This window comes from Quercus lobata, chromosome 1 (genome assembly GCF_001633185.2).
Source record: "Quercus lobata isolate SW786 chromosome 1, ValleyOak3.0 Primary Assembly, whole genome shotgun sequence".
In the NCBI taxonomy this organism is placed as follows: domain Eukaryota; kingdom Viridiplantae; phylum Streptophyta; class Magnoliopsida; order Fagales; family Fagaceae; genus Quercus; species Quercus lobata.
This window is the reverse complement of record NC_044904.1, coordinates 50,871,870-50,897,221: the sequence shown is the minus strand read 5'-3', so window position 1 is coordinate 50,897,221 and position 25,352 is coordinate 50,871,870. Positions and strand designations below refer to the sequence as shown.

Sequence of the window (25,352 nt, the reverse complement as noted above, 5' to 3'; positions counted from 1 at the left end):
ACCTGGAGAGGATATGGATTTTGAACGAAGGGTATCGATTCATGGTGATGGGCTGGCCTTTCTTTTACAAAGGATATTGGTTTGAACGACAAAAGAAGGCTTGGAATGAAGGAAGAGAAGGGAAAAAGATTGGAGGTAGGGGAATGTGTATGTAGAGAGAGGCATGGAGGAAATTGTGTGTTTGAAGAAGGAGATGGGATTGCGTGAAGAAGAAGAGAGGGAGTTTGAGGCAAAATTTGCTAAATAGACTAATTTTAGGAAATATTTCGGTGAATAGTATGCGCATCAAAGTATTTGGTTAATTAGACTGATTTTAGAACTCGAGTTTGCTAAACTCAAGTTCTAGCCCAAAAACACATGGAACTCAATTTTGTTAAGCTCGAGTTCCATGTGGTTTTATTTTATTTTTATTTTTTTTTAATTCCATGTCAGATTTATGTTAGGATTTTTGGGCTGGAACTCGAGTTTATTAGTCTAACTAACTAAATACTTTGAAGCGCATATTATTCACCGAAATATTTTCTAAAATTAGTCTATTTAGCAAATTTTGCCAAGAGTTTGATGAGTTTGTGTTATTATGTTTGCGTTTCAGGGGGAGAGTTTTTTTTTTTTAATAAGCCGGTCTTTTTTTAGTCCTAGAAAATGTTTATTTTTTTAATATTGCACTGACGTGGTAAATTGTGGGATTTCGGTTTTATATACTCATAGATAAAGAAAATGAGGAATTGTTGCGGGGTGTGGGCTTTAACAATTCGAGGGGCTCAGTCCACCTTGGCCCGCATTGTGGTGTCCTCCTTCGCCGAGAAGTTGGTCTTTAATGCGTCGATTTGAATTTGCAAAGGTTGCCTCTCCTAGTCCTAGCGCTTCAGCTTCAAAGGAAAGTGGGTTTTGCCTTTGCTTCTCAACCATGGAAGGAAACAAGAAGCAGAAACAAAAGAAGACTGATAATGGTAAAGTAGTTGTTGAAAGGCCACGACGTTCAGTCAGGCTACAAGCAAAGACACCAACACAGAAACAAAAAGCAAAGGAAGAAGAAGAAGATATAGAAGATATTGTTAAGTGGGGTTTCAGCGGAGACGAAACACAGAAGATTAGAGAATCTTTGTTGGAGTGGTATGACCAGAACAAGAGGGACCTCCCATGGCGGTATACAAATACAGCAGAATCAGAAGAAGAAGAGACAAAAAGGGCTTATGGGGTTTGGGTTTCGGAAGTAATGCTTCAGCAAACAAGAGTTCAGACTGTCATTCAATACTACAACCGTTGGATGGAGAAATGGCCCACCCTTCAACACCTATCTCTAGCTTCTCTTGAGGTTATTATTAATAATTAGTAATTTGGGTTTTGTTTGTTTGGTCTAATTCAATTGTTATAATGTGGGGGGATTTGAACCCTGTTGGAAACAAACATGAGGTGTTAGTTTAGCTATGAGACTCGTGGCTGTTTTGTTTTGTTGATTCTTAGTGAAAACGTGATGTGAACTCTTTTAAGTTTTAAGAGTTAAATGTTGGTTCATTTGTTTTGGTTTGCAGGAGGTCAATGAAATGTGGGCTGGTTTGGGATACTACCGCCGAGCACGTTTTTTGCTTGAGGTGCACTCCTCTTATCTATCATTTTCCTATTAATATTGTTTTTATATATGCATATAATATTATTAACTACACTATCAATACTATTCTAATGGGATTTGCTGAATTTCTGTTCAATAGCTATGACTATGATTGCCTTCTTAACTAAAACAAAGACTCTTAATACACCTGTATGCTATAAAATACATATGATATAAGCCAAATTCTACCAGCAAATGGCAGTCTCTTGGCTCCCCGAAAGTTGATCCTACCAGATACTTTCGCCACTAGAGGTCTACAATCAATAGAATTCAATTTGCAATGAGAGAGAGAAACATCATCAAGTCATCAGCGGAACATAATTAGGTACTTCATTGGAAGCTTCCCTTCCTTAAATTGTATAGTACTTAAAATTTGAGCTTTCAACATAGGAGTGACATTAGCACAGAAAATCTCACTCTTTTTAGGATTTGTAGCTAGACTAGATAGCTTTTCGAACTTTGTGAGAAGATCATTTACAAGCTGAAAAGAAGACTTATTAGTTGCACTAAACACCATCAAGTCATCATCAAAACATAATTGTGTTAGCTTTATTCTTAAACACTTTGGGTGAAATTTGAATTACCTTGGAAAGCCAGCTACATTAATTGAGAGAGAACTTCAGCGCAATAAGAAACAAATGCGGGGATAGGTGACCCCCTTTGATACCGGAAAAGTATGGGGCAAATCAAACTTATCCGATATGATGAATGAGGGAAGGTTGGATGTATATATTTTTATATTTTCTGGGTTATATGGAATAAGAAATCACTCAAGAATTAAAAGGATAGATAAACTCACTACTAAAGCAAACCCAAAGGGATAGAGATATCACCACCTAAAGGAATTTAGCTAAAGATACATAACTGAATTGGCTCACAACTCAATGAGATACAAATTATCACCACCCAAAGAGATACAGAAACCAAACTCGCCACCCAAAGGAATCCACCCAAGGAATAAGAGTTAATTTAGAAGAAATCAATATTCTAAAGCACAAAGCTATATAAACTCTTCTTCTTTTTTTGAGAGCCAAAAGCTATATAAACTCAAATACACACTTTGATTTATTTATTCCAGCCAAATGGCTTACATAATATCTTAGAACAACTCTCTATGCATAGGAGAGTGAAAATAGCGATTAATAACATTACATTTTCAAAATCTTGACTCATGGAAACTAGATACATAATAAAAGACTTGTCTACTCAAGAGAACTAAAACATAAAAGCTAAATATTCCCTAGAAACCCCAATTAAATGCTATTTGACTTCTTGGACAAAATAACCTATTATTCTTCAAATATCTTCTGAAATGGTGGCAAAATTCATTCAAAATAATGGCCTTATTTACTGAGCTTGAAAATCAACTTGGTTGGACTTATGAAACTAATTGGATTGTGATGTAGGCTTATTTGGACACTCCTCATGCCACCGTGCTTGTGGTTGCCGTTTTACTCCAGTTATAAAATCCCTAAACCCTTCTCCCATCAATCAGCACCCCAATAGTCCAAGAATGCTGTTCACAGCACCAGAGCAGGCTCTGATTTTTTCTCTTTCTCACCATAATTTGAGGCCAAATCCTTTTCTAATCCTCTTGAAATCCAAAGTCCCTACTTTTACCTAGATTTTTCCACCACAAAACCCTAACCCCAACCATCTTAAAACCCCTAAAATGGACTACTTCCACAGAAATCTTGCAATTTTAAAACTTCAAAATGATATTTTCCCTAAAGTTTGCAATCAAATAACAAACAACCTGATGCAGGCAGTGGGTCAACCTCTGTTTTATTTATTTTTTTAAGTGGCGGGGGCCGTTTTGTAATTTTCTAATTTCTGTACATGGGCTATACCAATGGTCCATTAGCTCATATTTGGGTTCTATTTAAGTTTAGTTATTTAGTTTGGGTTTAGTAATAAAGCCCAAGGAGTACAACTCCAAGTCTTATTAGGAGTTTAAATAAAGTCCTATATCCACTAGGAATAGGTATTAGTCTTCTGTTTGAAGGGTTTAATACTTTCTAGTTTCTATTGAAGAGAATAATAAAATTTCAGATTTCTAGAGAAGCTATGAAGCTTGTTACAGTTTGTGTGATGCACATCCTTCTTTGAGGTGTCCCCAGGTGTGATACTTAGGAAGTCTAGATGCCTAAAACTAAAAGAACCCTTCCATCCATCAAATAGCCCCACATAACTCTGAAACAGCCCGTTACTGTTCACATCACTGGAATAGCAACATAAATTTTGGATTTCTCCTTTGTTTCATCCTCAAATCCTACTATTCCTTCCCTCCATTGGAAGCTCTATAATCCTTATTATTTTCCAACCTCTTTCCTACCAAAAAAAAACCAAACACTAATTCCTCAAAATTCAGCTGTCCTATCACTGCCAAGATCTGACCTAGAAATTTTAAACGTAATTTTTCTTTGTTCTCCCTTGTCCTAAGTCACAACCCTAGAAGCATCATGTTGCTGTTTTCGCCTAAGTCCTGTTACTTTAGATCTTCAAAACCTCAACTTTTTCCCCTGAATTTAGTTCCTGAGCTCTTTTTCCTAGCCACCTGCAAAACTTGCAACTCAAATAAGGCAGGTGCCAAAATCAGTAGATAACTAATCAGATTCATCTCTCAACTGATATGAATTGAATGACATATGGTGCCTTTGACTATCTTCTGTTATCTAGTACATTGTGGCACTTAGACATCACAAAGTGACTGGAATACCTTCCCAGTGGGCTGACACAATACTCATGTTCTCCTTAAGAATTTAGGTTTTGTAGTGAAGGCCTTTGGACACTTGAAAATGTCAATGAAAGGTTCTGTATTTCATCTCACTGATAAGAAAGTTGAAGTCTCCTATATCTCAAAAGGATAAAAAAAGAAGAAGAGGAAGAAGAGAGTCACATCCTTATCTTGATAGTAAACTGTGTCCTAATGCGCTCCCTCCATTTTGTTTTTGTTGTTAGGGAGCTAGGATGATTGTTGCAAAAGGAAGTGGATTTCCTAAAACAGTTTCTGCACTGAAAAAGATTCAAGGAATTGGAGACTATACTGCTGGAGCTATTGCTTCAATAGCATTTAAGGAGGTGAGTAGCTTCTGGAATATTTTGTTTAATCAACATGAAGCATTTTTCAAGGAATACTATATCAGGTGGTACCTGTGGTTGATGGGAATGTGATACGGGTGATTGCTAGACTAAGGGCTATTTCTGCAAATCCAAAAGACTCCGTTACTGTCAAGAAATTATGGTGGGCTGTCATGACTCCAACAACTTTTCTGTTAGTTTTTATATTTTATTATGGAACTAGATTTATTGTAATTGTTTTAGATACTATTTTACTTACGTTTTTCATTTGTCCAATCTATAATATTTTGTCATTGGACTTATTGTTTTCTATTGTTTAAGAAACAAACATATTATTAGTTTGTCTCTACAACAATTTGATTAAACTTTCAGCAAGTTATGTTTTAGCTTGTAAACTGAAGGCTTTGAAAGGTGATTTGAAGCATTGGAATAAGCATGTGTTTGGGGATGTGGCTTTTAGGATGAAATGTCTTTTGACTGAGTTGTTGGAGCTTGATATGAGAGAAAAGCTGCAAGTTTTGTCTCTAGTTGATAGATCTAGAAGAACTGTGATCAGAGCTGATATAGAGCATTTAGCTTCTTTGGAGGAAATTTCTTGGAGGCAAAAATCCAAGGCCTTGTTCATAAAAGAGGGGGATAATAATTCTCGGTTTTTCCAAAGGTTGGCTAACTCACACAGGTGAACCAATCAAATTAGGGGAGTGGAGGTTGAAGGTGTGCTTTATGAGGATGACAGGGAGGTTCAAGCTCAGGTGGTAGAATTTTATAAGAATCTATATCAAGAGCCTAAATCTTAGAGACCTACTATTGATGGCTTGGAATTTGCTTGCTTGGATGAATCTGAGAGACTATCTTTAGAGAGGGAGTTTGATAAGGAGGAGATTCTTGCAGTTTTAAAGGAGGTTGAAGGTGATAAGGCACCCGGGCCAGATGGTTTTACTATGGGTTTTTTTCCAAAAGTGTTGGAGTGTGGTAGAAGAAGATGTTATGGCTTTTTTTTGGGGATTTTCATAGAACTTGCATCTTTGAAAAATCCCTTAATGCCACTTTCTTATGTCTGATTCCTAAGAAGACCAATGCTATTAACATTAAGGACTTTCGTCCTATTAGCCTTGTGGGTAGTTTGTACAAGCTACTATCAGAAGTGTTGGCACATATGCTTTGTTGTGTTTTGGATAAATTTATATCTAATTCTCAGAACTCTTGGTGGGGGGAGACAGATTCTTGATTACATTCTCATTGCTAATGAATGTCTGGATAGTAGAATGAAGAGTGGTATTTCAGGTGTGATTGTCAAGTTGGATATTGAGAAGGCTTATGATCATGTGAATTGGGATGCTTTGTTTTATCTCATGGAGATGATGGGTTTTGGAGAGAAGTGGGGAGGTGGATGAAGTTTTGTGTTTCTACAGTCGATTTTTAGTTCTTGTTAATGGCTATCTAGTGGGTTTTTTTGGTAGTACCTGGGGCCTTCGCCAAGGGGACTCTTTTTCCTATTGGTGATGGAAGTTTTGAGTATGCTGTTGAAAAGAACAAAATAGGGAGGCTTTATTAGGGGTTTTCAAGCGAATTCCCGTTCACAAGGAGGTTTGCATATTTCTCATCTTCTTTTCGCTGATGACACTATCCTTTTTTGTAATGCAACTAGGGAACAACTTTTATATATTCGGATGGTGATGATATACTTTGGGGCTATCACAGGCTTGAAAGTTAATATTGGTAAGAGTGAGATTGTTCCAGTGGGGGTGGTAGGGAGTTTGGATACTTTGGCTAGTGTCTTAGGTTGCAATGCTGGTAGGCTGCCCATGATTTACTTGGGTATGTGTCGTGGAGCTCATTTTAAGGATCCATCAATTTGGAATCCTATTATAGAAAAAATAGAGAAGAAGTTTTCTGATTGGAAACGTTTATATTTGTCGAAAGGGGGTAGATTAACTTTATTGAAAAGTATCTTTTCAAGCCTTTCCACCTTTTTCGTATCCTTGTTTACTATCCCTCTAGCTGTGGCGGATAGATTAGAAAGAATCCAGAGAAATTTCTTGTAGGGGAGTTCTGAGGAAGCTTTCAAATATCCACTTATTGCTTGGAATAAGGTGTGTTGGCCAATTGAAACAGGAGGTTTGGGGATGAGGAGGTTTGGGTTGTTTAATCAAGCCCTGCTTGGAAAATGGCTATGGCGTTTTGGAAGTGAAACCAATCATTTATTGCGTCAGGTTATAGCTACCAAGTATGGAGAGTCTAGTGAAGGTTGGTGCACCAGAGTTAGTAGAGGTGCTTAGGGATGTGGAATGTGGAAGAATATTAGGAAAGGTGCTGAGAATTTCTTTGGTCATGTGTTTTATGTGGCGGAAGAGGGTTTTCGTATTCAATTCTGGTATGATCTTTGGTGTGGGCACATTCCCTTAAAGGATCTTTACCCTTATCTTTTCTCTTGTGCTATAGGTAAAGAAGCTTGGATTTCTGAGTTGATTAGTATTTCACTAGATGATGGTAGTAAGAGTTGGGATATTCAATTCCATAGGGCTCTTGATGATTGGGAGGAGGAGAGAGTGTTTGTTTTTTACAAGCTTATTTATTCCAAAATGCCTAGGGGTGAGGGGACTGATAGTTTGTTTTGGAAGTTAACCCCAAATGGTGTTTTTGATGTGCTCTCTTTCTATAATTTATTATCTGCTCCTCCTACCTTTCCTTTCCCATGAAAATGTAATTGGAGTAATAAGGTACCTAAAAGAGTGTCTTTCTTTTTATGGACTACAACTCGAGAAAGTATTCTTACTATTGACAACCTTGTAAAAAGGAACTTGTCTTTGGTTAATTGGTGTTGCTTGTGCCGTTGCGATGGAGAAATAGTGGATCATCTTTTACTTCATTGCAAGTTCGCACACGCCTTATGGAGTGAACTGTTTTTGATGTTTGGTTTGTAGTGGGTGATGCCAAGGACGGTTGTTTCTCTTCTTTTTGCATGGGAGAATTATTTGGGGTTACACTCTTTTTCGGTCTGGAATATGGTTCCAGCTTGTTTGATGTGGCTAATTTGGAGAGAACGAAATACCCACACTTTTGAGGACGTTGAAAAATCTGCGGATTTTTGAAGTTTTTGTTAGTTGGGACATTGTTTGGGTGGTTTTGTACTTGGGGTTTTACACAATGTATTTCCATTTTTGATTTCGTGCATTCTATCTCTGTTTGATTTGTTTGAATTTGTTTCTAGTACATTCTATTCATCATCGTGAACATGACGATTGATACCATATGCATTATGCACTTGCATCATTTTTTCGATTGTTAGAAATTTGGCAGGATTCTTTACAATATAGGCTTTCATTTAAGTAGGACTAAAATGGAGCACATGGAATGCAAGTTTAGTAAAAGTAGAAATAAATATGAAGGGGCTTTAAGACTTGATGGTCTAGAGATACCAAAGAGCGAAAGTTTTCGATATGTTGGATCAATAATTCAAAAATATGGAGAGTTTGAATATGATGTGAATCATATGATAAGAGTAGGGTGATGAAGTGGAGAATTGCATCAAGAACATTGTGTGGTTGTAAAATACCTATGGGGTTCCGACGACTGAGGAATACCTATGGGGTTCCGACGACTGAGGAATCCCGGCCGAGGATTAATTTGCCCAAACCAGACCAAGATGGGTAAGCAAACTCCGAGGATTCCGCCTATCCAAGGAGAGTAAGAGAATCAGAACAACTAATACCCCTTAAAAGCCCAAGGATAGGAGAAGAGACAGTAGTTGAAACAAGGTTGGTGGGAGGAAGTTTCTTGAAGGAGACTCCTCCCACCTTCGCATTGAATGCCCAACACCAACCTTATCAGCTATATTAATGTGGAAATGACCTCTGAATAGTAACTTCACAGCTAGCAACTCCTACCACCTCTAGAAGGGTCTTGATGTGAGAAGTATCTAAAGAAATGCCCTGGGACGTACAAGTGGAGGGCTGGGATGCAAGGGAAGGGACTATAAAAGGAAGGTAACCCCCTAGAAAAAGGGGATGGACAATTTCTAAGTAACAAGAGAACAATGAGGAGAATTCAATATTACCTTGTAAAGAACTAGAACTAAATTTATACACAAGAAGTTGATCCTCCGATCCACCCGAGGAGAATATTATCCTTAATTGATTTTCCATTTGCGCTTATCTACTATGTAGGATTCTTCAGTCCTAGACTTGGACTTAACCTTGTATTGCACTTGAGTTAGTTACCCACTCTTTTAAAAATTCTATTGTTTGGGTTTGATTTGAGGGATAAGGTACCACTAATCTAAGTGGACTTGGGCCTTTATTTTTAGAGTCTCTACAATTGGCGCCGTCTATGGGAAACCATCTACAATCTTCTTCATCCAAGCTATGGCTAACTCCAGATAGGATAAAGAGGAATTTGTTGGCTTGCAGCGTGTGGATCACTTTGTCAATCTAGAGCAGAGGAGAGATCGAGAGCATAATCGAACTCTTAAGCATTAGGGTGAAATTACAACATACAAAACATACTAATAGGAGCCAATCAAGAACTGGAAGTCGTGTCCCATGAGCAAGAGACCCGAAGTCTCAAGTTGGAGATTGATCATTTGCGTAAAAAACTTCACCATAGGGCGCATGTTAGGGGAGATCAAACACCCCCTCAAGCTCAGGATCTGAAGATGAGGGAGACTGTAACTACAGACCGAAGTTAAGGACTCCCCCTAGTGAGTCTTCCTCTACATCTTCACACTTAGATAGGGTAGAGAAACATAGTAAAAGGCGAGGTGTGAGCTCATTTCCTAGGAGCATGGGAAACGATGCAATGAGTAAAACTCTACGCCAAATCTCTAAGTCACCCTTCATGCGAAGAATTGATAGGGCCAAGCTTCCCCATAGTTTTACTCAACCTACTTTTACTATTTACAATGGAAAAATTGACTCCGTGGAACATGAGTCACTTTAAAACCAAAGGATGGTCATTCACTTGAGTAATGAGGCCCTTATGTGTAAGGTTTTTCCTTCTAGCCTCGGGCCTATTGCTAAGAGATGGTTTGATAGGCTGGAAAAGGGATCAATAAGCCTTTATGAAGAGCTGACTAGGGCTTTCGGAGCGAGATCCGTGACGTGCATCAGGGTTCCTAGACCTTTGGACTCTTTGTTGTCCATGGTGATGAGAGAAGGGGAGATGCTCAAACCTACTCTGACAGGTATCGGGAAACATTTAATGAAATTGACGGGGAGATTCGTGACGTGCTGACTAGGGTTTTCGGAGCGAGATCCGTGACGTGCATCAGGGTTCCCAGACCTTTGGACTCTTTGTTGTCCATGGTGATGAGAGAAGGGGAGATGCTCAAACCTACTCTGACAGGTATCGGGAAACATTTAATGAAATTGACGGGGATTTCAAAGATGTGGCCATAAGGACTTGCAAGGTTGAGCTCCCAACAGAACACGATTTGAGAAAGTCCTTGACTATGAAACTCGCCTAAAGTATGCGTTAGCTTATGGACCGTATTGATAAGCATAAGTGGGTCAAAGAGGATTAAACCCAAGGAAAGGGAAAAACCAAAATCTTCCCCCTTGAAAGGAGAGATCCTCAGCCTGAAGGGAATAATCACAGTCGACCCAGGAGAGTTTGCTAACCAATCATCAAGGGCTAATGCCCAAGTAGTCAACTCGGTATTTAAGGAGCCGGTGTATCATATCCTCGAGAAGATAAAGAACGAACCTTATTTCAAGTGGCCCAATAAGATGGAAGGAGGTCCATCCAAACGAAATCAAAATCTTTATTGCCAGTATCATCAAGATAGAGGACACACAACTAAAGACTGTAGAACCTTGCGTGATCATCTGGACCAATTGGTGAAAGATGGGAAACTGAAGCAGTTCATACACCAGCTTTCAGGGCAAGCAAGTCAGACTAGAGTAGGGTACCAAAGGGAAATTGCTACTTGACCATCCTTGGGAACAATCAATGTGATTTTTGCCACTCCTAGCCGCGATGCTGGTTCATGTTTAGGTATTATGTTTGTAGCTTCGAAACCAGTGCTTGAGGAGCAAGTCCGAGAATCTAAGAGGGTTAGGCTTGAAACATTGCTGACTTTAGGCTTCTCGGAGGAAGATAAAGTTAGGACTTTTCAATCCCATGATGATGCCTTGGTTGTGACCCTTTGTGTTGGGGGTATGATGTAAAGAGAGTCCTAGTAGACCAGGAAAGTGGAGCTGAAATGATGTACCCAGGCTCAAGCCTGAGGATTTAAGCAATTATGACTCTCTTTGGTTGGGTTTGATGTGAGAACCGTGATTCCCCAAAGGATGATTAAGTTACCTGTGCAAGCAGGGAACGTAGTGGTGCAAGTGAACTTTATTGTGGTTGAAGTTTATTCTCTCTATACGGCTATTTTAGCAAGGCCTTAGTTTCATGCCATGGGAGCGGTGTCATCTACCCTGCATTTGAAAGTCAAATATCCCACGGTGGGGCGAGTTGGAGAGCTTGTCGGAATTCATACAATGGCTAGACAGTGCCTAGTGGCCGCAATCAGACAGCAATCATTGGATAAGGCTTCTTCTACATTAGAAGAGGCCTCGTAGCAATAAGCTAACCTCGAGGGCGAACTCGAGACTGAACTGCAGGGTTTGCTTTGTGAGGAGTTAAAAAAGTGGTGATCGGATTAGATGGGGATAGGTATTTTCAGGTGGGGGCTCAACTACCCCCCGTTGAAAAGGAGGAACGTATAAGTTTTTTGAAGAATAACGTAGATGTTTTTGCGTGGAGTGCTTATGAGGCACTAGGAATTGACCCAGACTTTATATGCCATCATTTGAATGTAAATCCTATGGCTGTACCAAAAAGGCAATCATATCGGCGCTCTTCAAAGGAGCACGCCGAGGCGGTAAAGGAAGAGGTGAATAAGCTCAAGCAAGCAGGGGCAATCAAGGAAGATTTTTACCTCGAATGGCTAGCTAATATTGTGGTAGTGAAAAAGAACGGGAAGTGGCGAGTATGTGTTGATTTCACGGATTTGAACAAAGCATGTCCAAAGGACCCTTTCCCCATTCCTCAGATTGATCAGCTAGTGGATGCGATGGTTGGACATTCTCGAATGAGTTTTCTAGATGCCTTCCAAGAGAAGGCAGCTTTCTTAACCGCCACTGGGAATTATCACTATCGTGTGATGCCTTTCGGCCTAAAGAATGCTAGATCTACGTATAAAAGGATGGTGACTTGAATGTTTGAGTCTCAAATTAGGCAGAATGTTGAGGCATATATTGACGACATGGTTGTAAAGAGTAAACTTCAGAGCATCTGAATGACTTGGGAAGTGTGTTCTCAGTTCTCAGGAAGCCCAAGTTGCGTCTTAATGCTTCTAAATGCTCCTTTGGTGTCAGTTCGGGCAAGTTTTTGGATTACATGATCACTCACCGAGGAATAGAGGTTAATCCCAATAAAATCAAAGCCATAAATGACTTGCACCCACCTTGGAATCCCTAAGAAAGTGCAGAAGTTGACAGGAATGACGGCCGCCCTGAATAGGTTCATCTCTTGGTCGGCAGACTGATGTTAGCCATTCTTCTAGCTCCTCCACAAGTGGAAAAACTTTGAGTGGACCAAGGAATGTATTGTTGCTTTTGATGAGTTGAAGTGGTATTTATCACACCCTCCTGTTCTCTCCCGACCTAAGAAGGAGGCCTTATATGCTTATATAACAGTCACTGATCATGTAGTAAGCCTGGTCCTAGTCATAATAGATGTTGGGGTGTAGAAGCTTGTCTACTATGTTAGCAAATCCTTACAAGAAGCAAAAACTCATTACTTACCCTTGGAGAAGGCAATTTTGGTTATCATACATGCAACAAGGAAACTTCCTCATTACTTCCGAGCACATAACGTTGTGGTTCTCACCTAACTCCTTCTGTAGGCGCTACTTCGGAAATCTGACTACACGAGAAGGATTGCCAAGTGGGGGACAATGCTTGGGGTTTTTGATATTAAATATATACCCCGTACTACTATAAAGGGACAAGTGTTGGCAGACCTTGTTGCTGAGTTTACCAAGGGTGCCGAGGAAGGCAAGATGCCGAGTCCCGAGATCTCTGTAGTATCTACACCCTTTCCTCCAGCTTAGGAAGTTTATATTGACGATGCAGCTAATCAAAAAGGATCTGATGTGGGAGTTGTCCTAGTATCCCTTGAGAAGATAACTGTGGAAAAATCTTTAAGGTTAGGTTTTCTAGCTCCAAATAATGAAGCAGAGTATGAAGCCCTATTGGCTGGGATGGCGATGGTTAGCAGGCTAGGAGGAAAGGCCATAGATGTCTTTTTGGACTCAAGACTAGTGGTTGGGCAAATCAATGGAGAATTTGAGGCCAGGGACCAACGAATGCAAGGATATCTTATCAAGGTTAGGCAAGCTCAGTCCAACTTTGAAGCTTTCTCCATAAAGCAGATCCCAAGAAGCCAGAACTCTCACGCTGATTTGTTGGCTATGTTGCCAACCTCTTTGAGATCAGGCCTCCCTCGAGTTATAATCGTTGAGGATCTGTTGGTTCCTAGACATAGTGACCAAACCCCGATTGGAATACATAGCATACAAGTCGGTCTGAGTTGGATGGACTCATTAGTTTTGTTCTTAAGGGATGGGATACTTCCCGAAGACAAAGGTGAGGCCGAGAAGATTCGAAGAAAAGCTCTGCAATATTGGCTTTTCGAGGAGCAGAAGCTGTATAAATGCTCCTATTCGGGACTATATTTACTATGTGTCCATCCTGAGATTGTGGAGCCCTTATTGGAGGAGTGCATGAGGGAATTTGTGGCAGTCATACTAGGGGGAGGTCCTTATTGCATAGAGCTCTCAGCCAAGGGTATTGGTGGCCTAGCTTGCAAAGGGCTGCTCAAGACTATGTTATCCCAATGTTAGAGATACGCTCCAAATATCCACTAACCTGGAGGAGTCTTGAATCCATTCTCCAATCCTTGGCCATTTGCTTAGTGGGGATTAGACATAGTTGGACCATTCCTAGGAGCAGCAAGGAACCGAAGATGGCTTCTCGTTGAGACCGACTATTTCACAAAGTGGGTCGAAGCTGAACCACTGTCTAACATTAGGGATGTAGATGCAAAAAAGTTCATTTGGAAGAATATTGTCACCAAATTTGGAATTCCCCATACATTGATCTTGGACAACAGACTCCAATTTGATAGCAAGGCTTTTAAAAAATATTGTGGAAAGCTGGGTATTAGAAACAGATATTCCACTCCAGCCTAACCGCAGGGGAATGAACAAGCCGAAACTGTCAATAAAGTCATAGTTAATGGATTAAAGAAGAGACTAGATGAAGCGAAAGAGAAATGGATGGATGAGTTGCCACACATACTATGGACGTACCATACTACACCCCAAAGATCAACTGGGGAAACTCCATTCTCAATGACCTATGGATCTGAAGTGGTCATCACCCTTGAGACAAGGTTCTCGACATTGAGGACTAGCCAATTCAGTATTGAAGAAAACGAAAGTTTGCTCTCGGCGAATCTAGATTTAGTTGACGAAAGAAGGGAAGTGGCCTTGGTCCAAATGACACATTATCAACAGAAGCTCAGGCAAGGATACAACAAAGGAGTTAAGGCAAGGCCGTTGGCTCTTGGCGATCTGGTCTTAAGAAAAGTAGTAGGAATTGCCAAGAACCCATCATGGGGTAAATTGGGACCAAATTAGGAGGGTCCATATCGTATCACATCAGTAGCTGGGATTGGGGCTTATTACCTAGAAGATTTGGACGATAATGTTGTTCCATGTCTTTAGAATGTAAACAATTTGTGTAGATATTATCATTAATAACACTTTGGATCCCATCCAATTCTATGCTTGATATTTAGTGCCTGATTTTCCTAAGTTATTCATCACATCTTGTCTTATGTGAAATTGGCTAAGTGTTAAATAGAACCTCGGCCATGTTTGACTCCTCGTGTCACAGGCTTTGGGTAAATTAACTCTTGTGTGAAATTGGCTAAGTGTTAAACAAAACCTCGGCCATGTTCGACTTCTCGGGTCACAGGCCTTAGGTAAATTAACTCGTGTGAAATTGGCGTGTTAAACAGAACCTCGGCCATGTTCGACTCCTCAAGTTACAAACCTTGGGTAAATTAACTCTTATGTGAAATTGTCTAAGTGTTAAACACGACCTCAACCATATTTGACTCCTTGGATCACATGCCACGGGTAAATTAACCTTTATGTGAATATGGCTCAATCCAGAAACATAACCATAGTTATGTTCAATTTCTCAAATCATACTGTCAGATTTAAATCAGGTTTGTGGTGACTTAACATGCTTTGGGTCATACATTTTGGTCAGGAGAGTGTTAAGAAAAAGCTTAAAGTAAAAAGTAAGTACTTAAACAAAACAAGAATGTTATAAAACTTGGATCTATTCATTCAAGCTCGGAAAAATGTTTATAGATAGGGCAGAACAAAAGAAAAAGAAGAAAAGAACAACTACTACGCCTAGCCCGTTACAAAAATCTGCCTATGTATCAACCTAACGGAGCTATTTTGCTGCTTCTTTCTCTTTTTCTTTGCTCTTCTTCTTCAGTTGTTCAACTTCTTTAACCTCTTCTGATTCCAGTTCATTGAGGTTGGAACCTGCTTCTCCTTCTTAGTAGAAGATTTAGAAGTTGGAAGTTTCAAGGACTTAGGTGCCGAGGAGGCAGAATTTGGATTTGGCATGGGAAGAGCAGAACTGGGAGTGATGCGAAGGGCAGGGGGTAGTAAACTTTGCTGGGCCCCCTGAGGTCAGAATTAGCACCAACTCCAATAGCATTAAGGGCTTCACCCCATACCTCAAGGTAGAAGGTCCGAACAACATCTCTAAGTTGGGCGGTTAAGCTCTGGGCAGTTTTGGCCATGATCGCATCATAAGCGGCTTGCTCAGCCTTCTCCCTCTCAGCATCTTTATTACCAAGCTCTTTCACTCGAAGCTTGATCTGCTTTTTGGCTGAAGCTAGTTGCGTTTCAGTTTTCTTCAGAGAAACCCGCATCTCTTCGGCTTGCTTTTCTGCCCCCCCTAAGGCAGCTTTAGTGCTCTTGCGCCCCCTCTCTACCTTGGTTAGGTGGAAGAGAGAGTCTTTATACTTTTTCTGTACCTCGGCTAAGGCCCTATCCAAATTTGCCAGTTTATTTTCTACTTCTTAGGACTTTGAGAGATTGTGGTCGACCCATTCCTCGGTCACAAAGGATGCTTGTACAGCCTGGTAAAAAATACACATGTTGAAGACTTAATACAATGGATATGAATAAATCATATGGGAATTCTAGTGTAGTGAGCAAATCTTGGCAAGGTCCCTCTTTAGGGAGACGAACACTTCACATTTCCTCATGTCCTTTAGCTCCTGCATATCTCGGGGAAGGAGCATGGCCTGTTCAAGGCACTCGAACACTAACTCGAACCGGCCCTTTTGGGAATCCGTCAAAGTGGTCTCAAATGTATGAGGGTCACTTGTGCTAAGCACGAAGGCCGGGTTCCAAATGGTGGCCTTGGTGCGTTGTTCCCTTTTAGCGCTTTTCTTGGCCCCTTCAAAAGGGCCTTTCTTCTGTTGTGCCCTCATAATCCTGGGCTCCTTGGAGTGTGGTTGTTGGGTAGTCGGGGGTATCTCCCCTTCCTCAGAGCCATCCTTCCCAAATGGCTTTCCTCGTTTCCTCTTCTTTTCAGCCACCTTCGAGGCAGAAGGATGAGGTGGGGCAAGAGTAGATGGCCGAGATACAACCAGTACCACGGGAGCATTCCCCCCCACATGGGCAGTAAGTAGCGCCAGAAGATTGGGCGTCTTCTCCTTAAGCACCATGGCTTAAGGAATATCAGTGGCTTCTTAGCTGGTGCTGACCTGAGCAGTGACACAAGGACGATGACTGGGCTCGGGGGTGTCCTCGAAATCAGCCCGGTAGAATACCTCAAAGTCCTCTATATCAGCTTGGGTGGGCTTGGAGGTTGGTTCTTCCCGTTCCTAGTTGGAAGGGGTTGGCTGCTCGTGTGAGTAGAGAAGCTTGGCAACAAGTTGAGCAGGTAGCCCAGCGTTTTGAGGACCAGGAGGAAGAGGTTCAGTAAAAAATCCAGGGATGGCTATGTCAATTTATGCAAGCCTTGGATCTTTGGCTTTAATCACGTGTTTGGGGGGTTAGAAGTGTTTGGAGATCGGCTTAAACCCAAGGATCACGTGAATTGCCCGAAGTTGCCTATCTCGATGGAGAAAGATCTTGGATTGTAAAATCCTGTTAAGATTTGCAAAGTTCACCAAGTTGCGATTTGGAGCAATGTGAAATGAGGAGAGAGGGTACTCTAAGTTATTCTAAGTCCTCAAGCACCCCACTGGGTTCCTCATCTTGGGTAGGGCAATGCAAATCATCATGTCATTCACTCGAAATGATGAGGAAGTCTTCGTCCATACCCTTTATGGAATCGGAAATACAGGAAATCAATCTAACAACAGGAACTCTACACCTAAAATAGTAACCTGTTTCTTTTCCCTTTTGACAATTGTAAACCTAATTCACGTCATGTGAGGTTGATCCCCATTTTTCAGTTTAGCATATCTACACTACCGAGGACCTTAAAAAGGCTAGGAGAGAACTGGATAGGGGAAAGCCTAAAGTTAATAAGGAAGTCCCTAGTCACTCTACCCATGGAAATCTCCATTCCGCCTTCAATAAAGGCAATCATGGGAATAACTACGGACTTAGGTGGTTTATTCACAAGCCACTCTCCTAGCTTATAGTGTTGAAGTTCTACGTTTTTAGGGATTCTATACTTTGCCCTAAAAGCGGCCATGCCCTTGGGAGTATCAACTAACTTAGCAAACCTACCCATGTATTCCTATCAGGCAAAATAAGAAGGAAAGAAAGAAAAGGAGTTTCTTTTATAAATGGGTGAGAGGCTAAAGGCACTTACGAGTGCTGAAAGAAGATCTCCTCGAACTACGGCTTCGAAGGAAAATTGTAGAGAGTGTGTAAATGGGAAAAATTACTCCCACTCCCCCTTTATATAGGGATGGGAAATGAGCGGCAAATTTCCCTCTCATTAATCCCAAGATATTTGGGCCGTTGGATTAGCATCGCAATGTAGAACATAGGGGGACAAACAGCTACCTGATGCAATAACTATAGCGACATGGATACCGAAGCATCAGGAGCATTCACAAGACAGAAACGATGTCCCCATGTGGGAATGCGTTTAGCACATACCAGCTCTCCCAATACTACTAAAATCTCCCCCTCAAAGTGTCTCCTGAGAACAAGGTTTTAGGGGGCTACTGTGGGGGGTTCGAGGACCGAGGAATCCTAGCCAAGGATTAATTTGCCCAAACTAGACCAAGACAGGTAAGCAAACTTTGAGGATTCCGCCTACCCGAGGAGAGCAAGAGAATCAGGACAACTGATACCCCTTAGAAGCCCAAGTATAGGAGAAGAGACAACAACTGAAACAAGGTTGTTGGGAGGAAGTTTCCTAAAGAAGACACCTCCCACCTCTACATTGAATGCCTAGCACCAACCTTATCAGCTGCATTAACGTGGAAATGACTCCTGAATAGTAACTTCACAGCTACCAACTCCTTCTACCACCTCCAAAAGGGTTCTGATGGGACAAGTATTCAAAGAAATGCCCTGTGACATACAGGTGGAGGGCTAGGATGCAAGGGAAGGAACTATAAAAGGAAGGTAACCCCCCAGAAAAAGGGGATGAACAATTTCTAAGTAACAAGAATACAATGAGGAGAATTCAAGATTACTTGTAAAGAACCAGAACTAAATTTATACACAAGAAGTTGATCCTCGGATCCACCTGAGGAGAATATTATCTTAGTAAAATTTGAATGTACAAGAAAGTACTATTTGCTATTTGTTAAACTATTATATCATTAAAAGAGAAATAAATTACTTGAAGTTTGGATTCTAGCCTTAGTCTTAAAATTTCAAGGTTGATTAGTTAAACTATTATATGATTAAAAGAGACATAAATTACCTGAAGTTTGTAATATCCCTCTAATTCCTCCTCCATCAATGCTAAGAATGGTGATTAGGTATCCATATTCTTGAGGATGAATTTGAAAAAGTGGTTTTTTCTAATCCATTAAGACAATGCAATGAAAATATAGGTTTGAAAGGCTGTGTGTTTATGACTGTAAAATATACTTAGTGCAAGTACATGCCCGATGGTAATCCTATATATAGTAGCATTTTGGTCAAAACAAAGTCTTAGTTGGTAATAATTGTAAGTCTAGATATGCCTATGACAATATTACAACTTGTTGCAATGCTTCTTGTAATATTGTCACATATTAATATTACATTTGGTTGTAATGTTGTCATATGCATATCTGAAAAAGAAAAAGGGAAAAAAATGTTGAATATTAAGCTAAGAAAAGAGAAAGTGATGCTATAAATTCAAATAGGGATTTTTTATCTAATTTTGTCAAAGTAGGAAAATCTTTCTGATTAGATTTTAAGATAGGAGATATTTAAAATTATAGCATCATCACTCTCTCTTTTTCTTAGCTTATTAAATATATATATATATATATATATAGATTTTAATATGACAACAATACATGTTGATGTAATTTTGATATGCATGTGACAATATTACAACAAGCATTGTAACCGGTTGTATATTGTCATAGGCATATTTATATTTATTACTTACTAGAGCTTACAATTATTACCAACTACGACTAGGATTTTGTTTTGACCAAAAGGCTACTATATATAGGGTTACCATCAAGCATGTAGTTACACACTTTACAATCGATGCTCATATACACAACCTTTGATACCTAGATTTTCGTTACATTGTCTTAATGGATCATACAAAACCACTCTTTCAAATTAATACTCAAGAATATGAAGACCTAATCACCATTCTTAGCATTGATGGAGAAGGAATAAAAGGGATAATTCTAGGCATTATCCTTGATTTTCTAGAATCCGAACTTCAGGTAATTTGTCTCTTTAATCGTAATATTTGCTATTTGTTTTCAATAAGATATGTGGGAATATCTTTACTTCCTAGTTTAGGAGAAAGCTACTTATTGATGCTAAAAGATTGATTCTCTCTCTCTCTCTGATAGTTACAACAGTGGGGGAAGGGGGATTCTAACCTTGGTTTTTCTAATAAATGAGGGTAGACTATGCCACTAAGCTACAAGGTAGGGCAATTGTACAAGGATTTAGGGTAGCTAACAGGGCATGCGAATAATCGTCATCTTGATCCAAGTAGTAAGTGTCTTGCTGCATTTGATCACAAAGGGGCGTATAGCATGTAACCCCACAGAAATATTAAAGGCTACCCAGGATTCAACTACAAGTTCATTTCCAAAATGAAATGTTATAAGAACTAAGTAAGCTAGCTGATTGCTTCATGGTGAAGCACTTGGAGGCTAAATAACAACATGATGACAAGTTGCTGACAATGCATCTATCCTTTATAGAAGTCCTATATTACAAAAGTACCTCACATATTTCAAAAATTGCAAAAATAACTTTATACTCTTTTTTATTTTATTTTATTGTAAGACTGTACTTGAGTAAATCCCATGGGTTTAAAGCATTCAAGTGGCATGCGCCTAAGATCACAAGAATTTTTGTGATTCCTCTCTTCAATAAAGTTGATATTCTTGGACCTCTTTCTTTTCTTTTCTTTTGTTTGTTTTTGTTTTTCATTATTGTTTTTTTGAACTATGGAAATTGTGTGAAAATGCACTGCTTATCTGATAATATATATGCATCACGGATCATACTAAGCACATTTATGGCAGCCTTTGTGATTTGATCAAAGTGATGACAGGATGATAATTTGCTTGTCTTTCCTGGAGTTTGTGTATTTAATGCATGTCCGTGTTTGATGTTTTAATCTTTTTCTGGTTTTATGTGGTGTGGTGATAGGAAACTAGCAGCTCAGCTAGTTGATCCCACCCGACCTGGAGACTTCAATCAGGCTCTCATGGAGCTTGGTGCGACTGTATGCACTTCACTGAACCCAAGCTGCTCTTCATGTCCTGCATCTGGACACTGTCGTGCACTCTCAATCTTTAGAAATGATAGCTTGGTATTGGTTACAGATTTCCCACTTAAGGGGGTAAGGGTCAAACAGAGACAAGATTTTTCTGCTGTATGTGTTGTGGAGTTACTGGGAGGTCAGAGAACATCAGAAGGAAGCCAAATTGACAGTAGAGAGGTACTGGGAGGTCTGGAAAAATTAGAGGGAAGACAAACTAACAATAGATTTCTTCTTGTAAAAAGGCCTGATGATGGTTTGCTTGCTGGCCTCTGGGAATTCCCGTCTGTCTTGCTGGATGGAGAAGCTGATTTGGCCACTAGGAGAGAAGTAATTGATCACTTTTTGAAAAACAATTTCGGACTTGATACCAAACAGACCTGCGACATAGCTTTCAGGAAAAATGTTGGAGAGTTTGTCCATATTTTCTCTCACATTCGTCTAAAAATATATGTGGAACTGTTGGTATTACATCTAAAAGGTTTGTGCTTGCTCTCTCTTAGATTTTGTAACAGGGGTGTGCTTTTATGAAATAAATAGATTTTGTAACATGGGGTGTGCTTTTATGAAATAAATAGATTTGAATGTTGCTGTTCTTTGGGTATCAAGTTATACTCTTAAATATGAAGCATTATTTGCAATAAATTCAAGTAGTCAGAATTATTGGCACTTAATGATGGATAGTATCATATTTATTATAAAATTATTATAGGTGATTTATAAAACCATATTATCATAATTAAGGTAAATTTTATCATGTCAATTGGAATGCACAAAACCATGGTTTCATCTAAACCTGATATGAGTAGCAAAAATCAAAATTTTGCCTTGTATTTAGAAGCATATAAATTGGAATGAAATCATTTGGAATTTTGGTGTGCTTGGACTTTGGATATGCTCTGCTCCCGGACACTTAGGCCTTTTGCACGCTGAATTAGAGACCTGGAAAGCTCATTTTTTCACTATACTTTTCCTGACATTTCCATGCATTGCTGAGGTTTTATTCTGTCTCCATTGTTTTATTTTGAAGATCTTACTTTTGTTGGTGGGCCAAAGTGAAATTTATACCTTGCTTATATTTAGAAAATGATACAAATTGTAACGCAGTATATTGTTTTAATGGAAATATCATTAAATTTAGCTGCATATCTTTTTATTGTCAAGGGTGTACTTGTCAGACTTTTTTTATTTTTATTCCATTAGTGAAGTGGGGGCTCTTTGAGCTTTCTCCGCACATTCATGACTTTGCAATGCATGATCCATGATTGCTTTCTCTTGGCATGAAGGTGGGGGGAATCACTTGTCTGGGATACAAGACAAAGAAACTATGACTTGGAAGTATGTGGATGGCGAGGCCCTTTCGAGCATGGGATTGACATCTTCTGTGAGAAAGGTAGTCTTAATCCTGCACCTCAAGTTTCCATGATAAGACGATGTCTAATTATAAAGTGATTGCTATAGGATGTAAAAATAGTGCTAATTATGTGTCTAAACATGCATAGTTTTTGCTAACCCACTTCCTTTTTGAATTTTACCATTTAGGCCATTTTGGATGTGCAAAAAAAAAATCCCTCTTTTCCCCCTTGTTTCCTTCTATAAATTCATTGCTAATAATATGCTAATTTAAAAGTAATGAATCAATCATTTCTGCTACCCTTAACGTTTCCTCTCACAACCCTCCCACCCAAAACAATGAAAAGAAACAAAAACCCTACTCTCACTCCGGGATTTTAGCCTCTCCCTGTGAAAATACGCATTCAGTATCTGAAATAGATGTAGGCAAATTGATTTGCTGATATCAGATATGGTAGAAAGTTTAAGATACTTCAGTCAGTATGATTAGTTGTGGGGATGACAGGATTTGGTTGTGATTCTAGCTCAATGTAAGGAGTTGGATCTAAAATTCTTGCTTACTGCTTTCTTTTTTCTATTATCTTGAGTATCCATTTCAATTTCCAATAGGTTAGAAAATGGTTCTACACCTTAAGAACTTTGGAAGTAGCTAAAATGCTAAAATAAAAATTAAATAAAAAATTAAAAAAAAAGGGGAAAAAGGGTAAAAGAGTCTGGTGAAACATCTCTCTAGTTTGCAAGATTGATAATGCTGCAATGGGAACTTTATCAAACCAATATGATAATCTATGAAGCAGATGATATGTTGGTTGGAATGGCAGAAGCCACCAACATCTATACTACTATTTAAGGGGATTCCTCTGTTTGAGATCTTTATTTTTTTGGTTCAAAAATGCTTCTACATTCCTATGTTTAAGTAAAGACAAAACTAAAAGACAATCTGGTAAAAATACAACTCTAACTCCCACTAAAACATTGCCTAACAAATAGGGCCACTCTCCTGTTAATTTTTAAATTGCTTTATCTATTTATAAATTAGATTATCAAAATAAAAATTATATATAAAACATAAATTTACAAGTTTTTTTTTGCTACAAAATAAATGTGTAATATTTGTTCATTTTTTGAAGAGCCTCATGACACTCTTGGTTATATTAGTTGTTCTAAATACATAATATTAATGAGAAAATGTGCAAATCTCAAATTAGAATGAATGAAAAATTATGACACTAAAAAAAAAGAAAAGAAAAAAAAGCCTCATTGCACTCGCGAAACGTGTGTGATGAGACTAGTAGATATATTATGGCTGATATGTAAAGGTGTTAGATCTACTTTTATGAATGAATTTTGAGTTTTGTATTCTAATAAGCTTTAGTTAGAATGAAACAAAGCAAATTATGTGAATTTTAAATCCATTAGTTGCAAAATTGGAGCTTCAGTTCAAAATTATGCGTTTTTAATTAGGGTGAGTAATGGATTTAATTCTTAGGAAGGCATTTTCTTTTCTTTTTATTCGTATTTGGATTGGTGAACTCATAATATGTCATTCATATTTGCATTTTCAATTAGTTGTTCTTAAATCTTTATCTCAATGCAGGTATACACTATGGTTCAGAAACTTAAGCAGGAAAAGTTGTCCTTTAGTTTTACCCCATCAAAAAAGAGAAGTAGAACAACTCGGAAAAAATAATAAATCCCTGAACTGAGCCTTTGCATTAACTCAAGAAAAACTTTTAAGATTGTTGTTTTTGCATTTATCTTCCAAAAATGTGCGCATTGGCCATGCAACGCTGCAGATTCTGTGACAGCTGGTCCTTCTAGCTTTTGTATTTCCTCTTTATATTTTTTCATTTCAAAACAGGATATGCAGGTTGAGGAATGAAGTTACTATTCCTTTATCATTTAGTGTTTTTATTTGATTGCGTTTTTATTATAGGAAATAATATATATATAAAGCTAGTCGCCAATCTGTGCAATACACGGAAAACTTTTAGACTATTTATTAACATGTACATGTCTAAATATTTTTCTAATTTCTATTATTTGAAAAATGAACTGGCTCCAAAATAAGATAAAAGCTATAATTTAAAATTTCCTTATAAAGAACTTTCCAAAATTGTACACATAAGATCCTTAAAAATGAGAATTAGTAAACAATTTTGTCATAGTACTACAAAATTGTACTACAAAAGAATTAGTAAACAAAATAAATATACAATTTTGCTTACATCTTCAAGCTTTATACAATACTTTTCAAGAATCTATTTCCTTTATTAGGCTCTTCAAGCTACTTAATTTTTCACCAAATTTGTATCGAGTATAACACCAAATTATACCAATTGATCTATTGTAAACCCAAACTATTAGGTAACACGTTAACTACCCTTCTTTAACCACAAAATTCAGGATTTTGTCATATTTTGCTATTCAAATACTACTTCACACATTTTATAAGGGAAATGACAAAACAAAAAAGCCTAGTCATTACTATCAATCACCAACCTAATCTAAAGGAAGAATGCATCAAATTTGTCCACTCCAAACATGCCCAAATTGGATAGAGTGGAGGCTCTGCAAATAATTCAAGCATAACTTAGTGTTATATGTTATAAGCATAACTTACTCAACTTGAAACTCTAATGGCCACGACCTCTCTCTCTCTCTCTCTCTCTCTCTGAAGGAGTAAGTTTTATTTGACTTTAGTTTCAACCAAGAAATGCAGGAAGTCAATCATTGAGTTCATGTTTTATGTAGAGGACAAATCATGCTCTAAAATCATGAAATTATACGCTAATTTAAGTCATCAAAAATTTGTCAATCAATTAGCTTCTTAGTTGCACAAATACCCACACGGATTGGGACACGGGAGTACAACAATTTTTGAAAAATAACGGTATGACTCGTAAGGGGTACGACAATTAATTAATTAATTAATATTTATATTTAGGTATATTTTTAAATTTAGAATAAATTACAAAGTTGGTCTTTATCCTTTACACCATATCTCAATTTAGTCCTTAACATTTCAATTGTGTCAATTTAGTCTCCAACCTTTTCAAGGTTGTGTCAATTTAGTTTCTACCGTTATCTCATCGATAGAAAAAGTTGATATGTCAAACAAAACAATAAAAAATTATTTTCCATGCCACATCATTTGCTAATTATACCTCCATGTCAATTTTTTTTTTTTTTTTGGGGTTAAAAAACTAAATTTAAAATCTAGAGATGTCATCACCAAAATCCCTAAAATCATTAACTCATCTGCCTGCCCCTCTCTCTCTCTCTCTCTC

General features: G+C 38.5%; 1 protein-coding gene across 1 annotated transcript; it reads left to right on the top strand.

Moving 5' to 3' along the window:
* Nucleotides 1-717: 717 nt before the first annotated feature.
* LOC115991892 (adenine DNA glycosylase-like) lies at nucleotides 718-23,963 on the top strand. Its single transcript, XM_031115875.1, has 7 exons — nucleotides 718-1,315; nucleotides 1,533-1,592; nucleotides 4,571-4,690; nucleotides 4,756-4,853; nucleotides 20,598-21,190; nucleotides 21,996-22,102; nucleotides 23,660-23,963. The coding sequence occupies exons 1-7, from the start codon at nucleotides 818-820 to the stop codon at nucleotides 23,750-23,752; spliced, it is 1,569 nt and encodes a 522-aa protein (XP_030971735.1). The 5' UTR covers nucleotides 718-817; the 3' UTR covers nucleotides 23,753-23,963.
* Nucleotides 23,964-25,352: the final 1,389 nt, after the last annotated feature.

What these genes read in the sequence shown, in the direction of transcription:
- LOC115991892 (XM_031115875.1), top strand. Translation starts at nt 818, where the DNA reads ATGCGTCGATTTGAATTTGCAAAGGTTGCCTCTCCTAGTCCTAGCGCT. An exon ending in TATCTCTAGCTTCTCTTGAG is followed by an intron (nt 1,316 to 1,532) that starts GTTATTATTAAT and finishes TTTGGTTTGCAG; the next exon opens with GAGGTCAATGAAATGTGGGC. An exon ending in GTTGGTATTACATCTAAAAG is followed by an intron (nt 21,191 to 21,995) that starts GTTTGTGCTTGC and finishes CTTGGCATGAAG; the next exon opens with GTGGGGGGAATCACTTGTCT.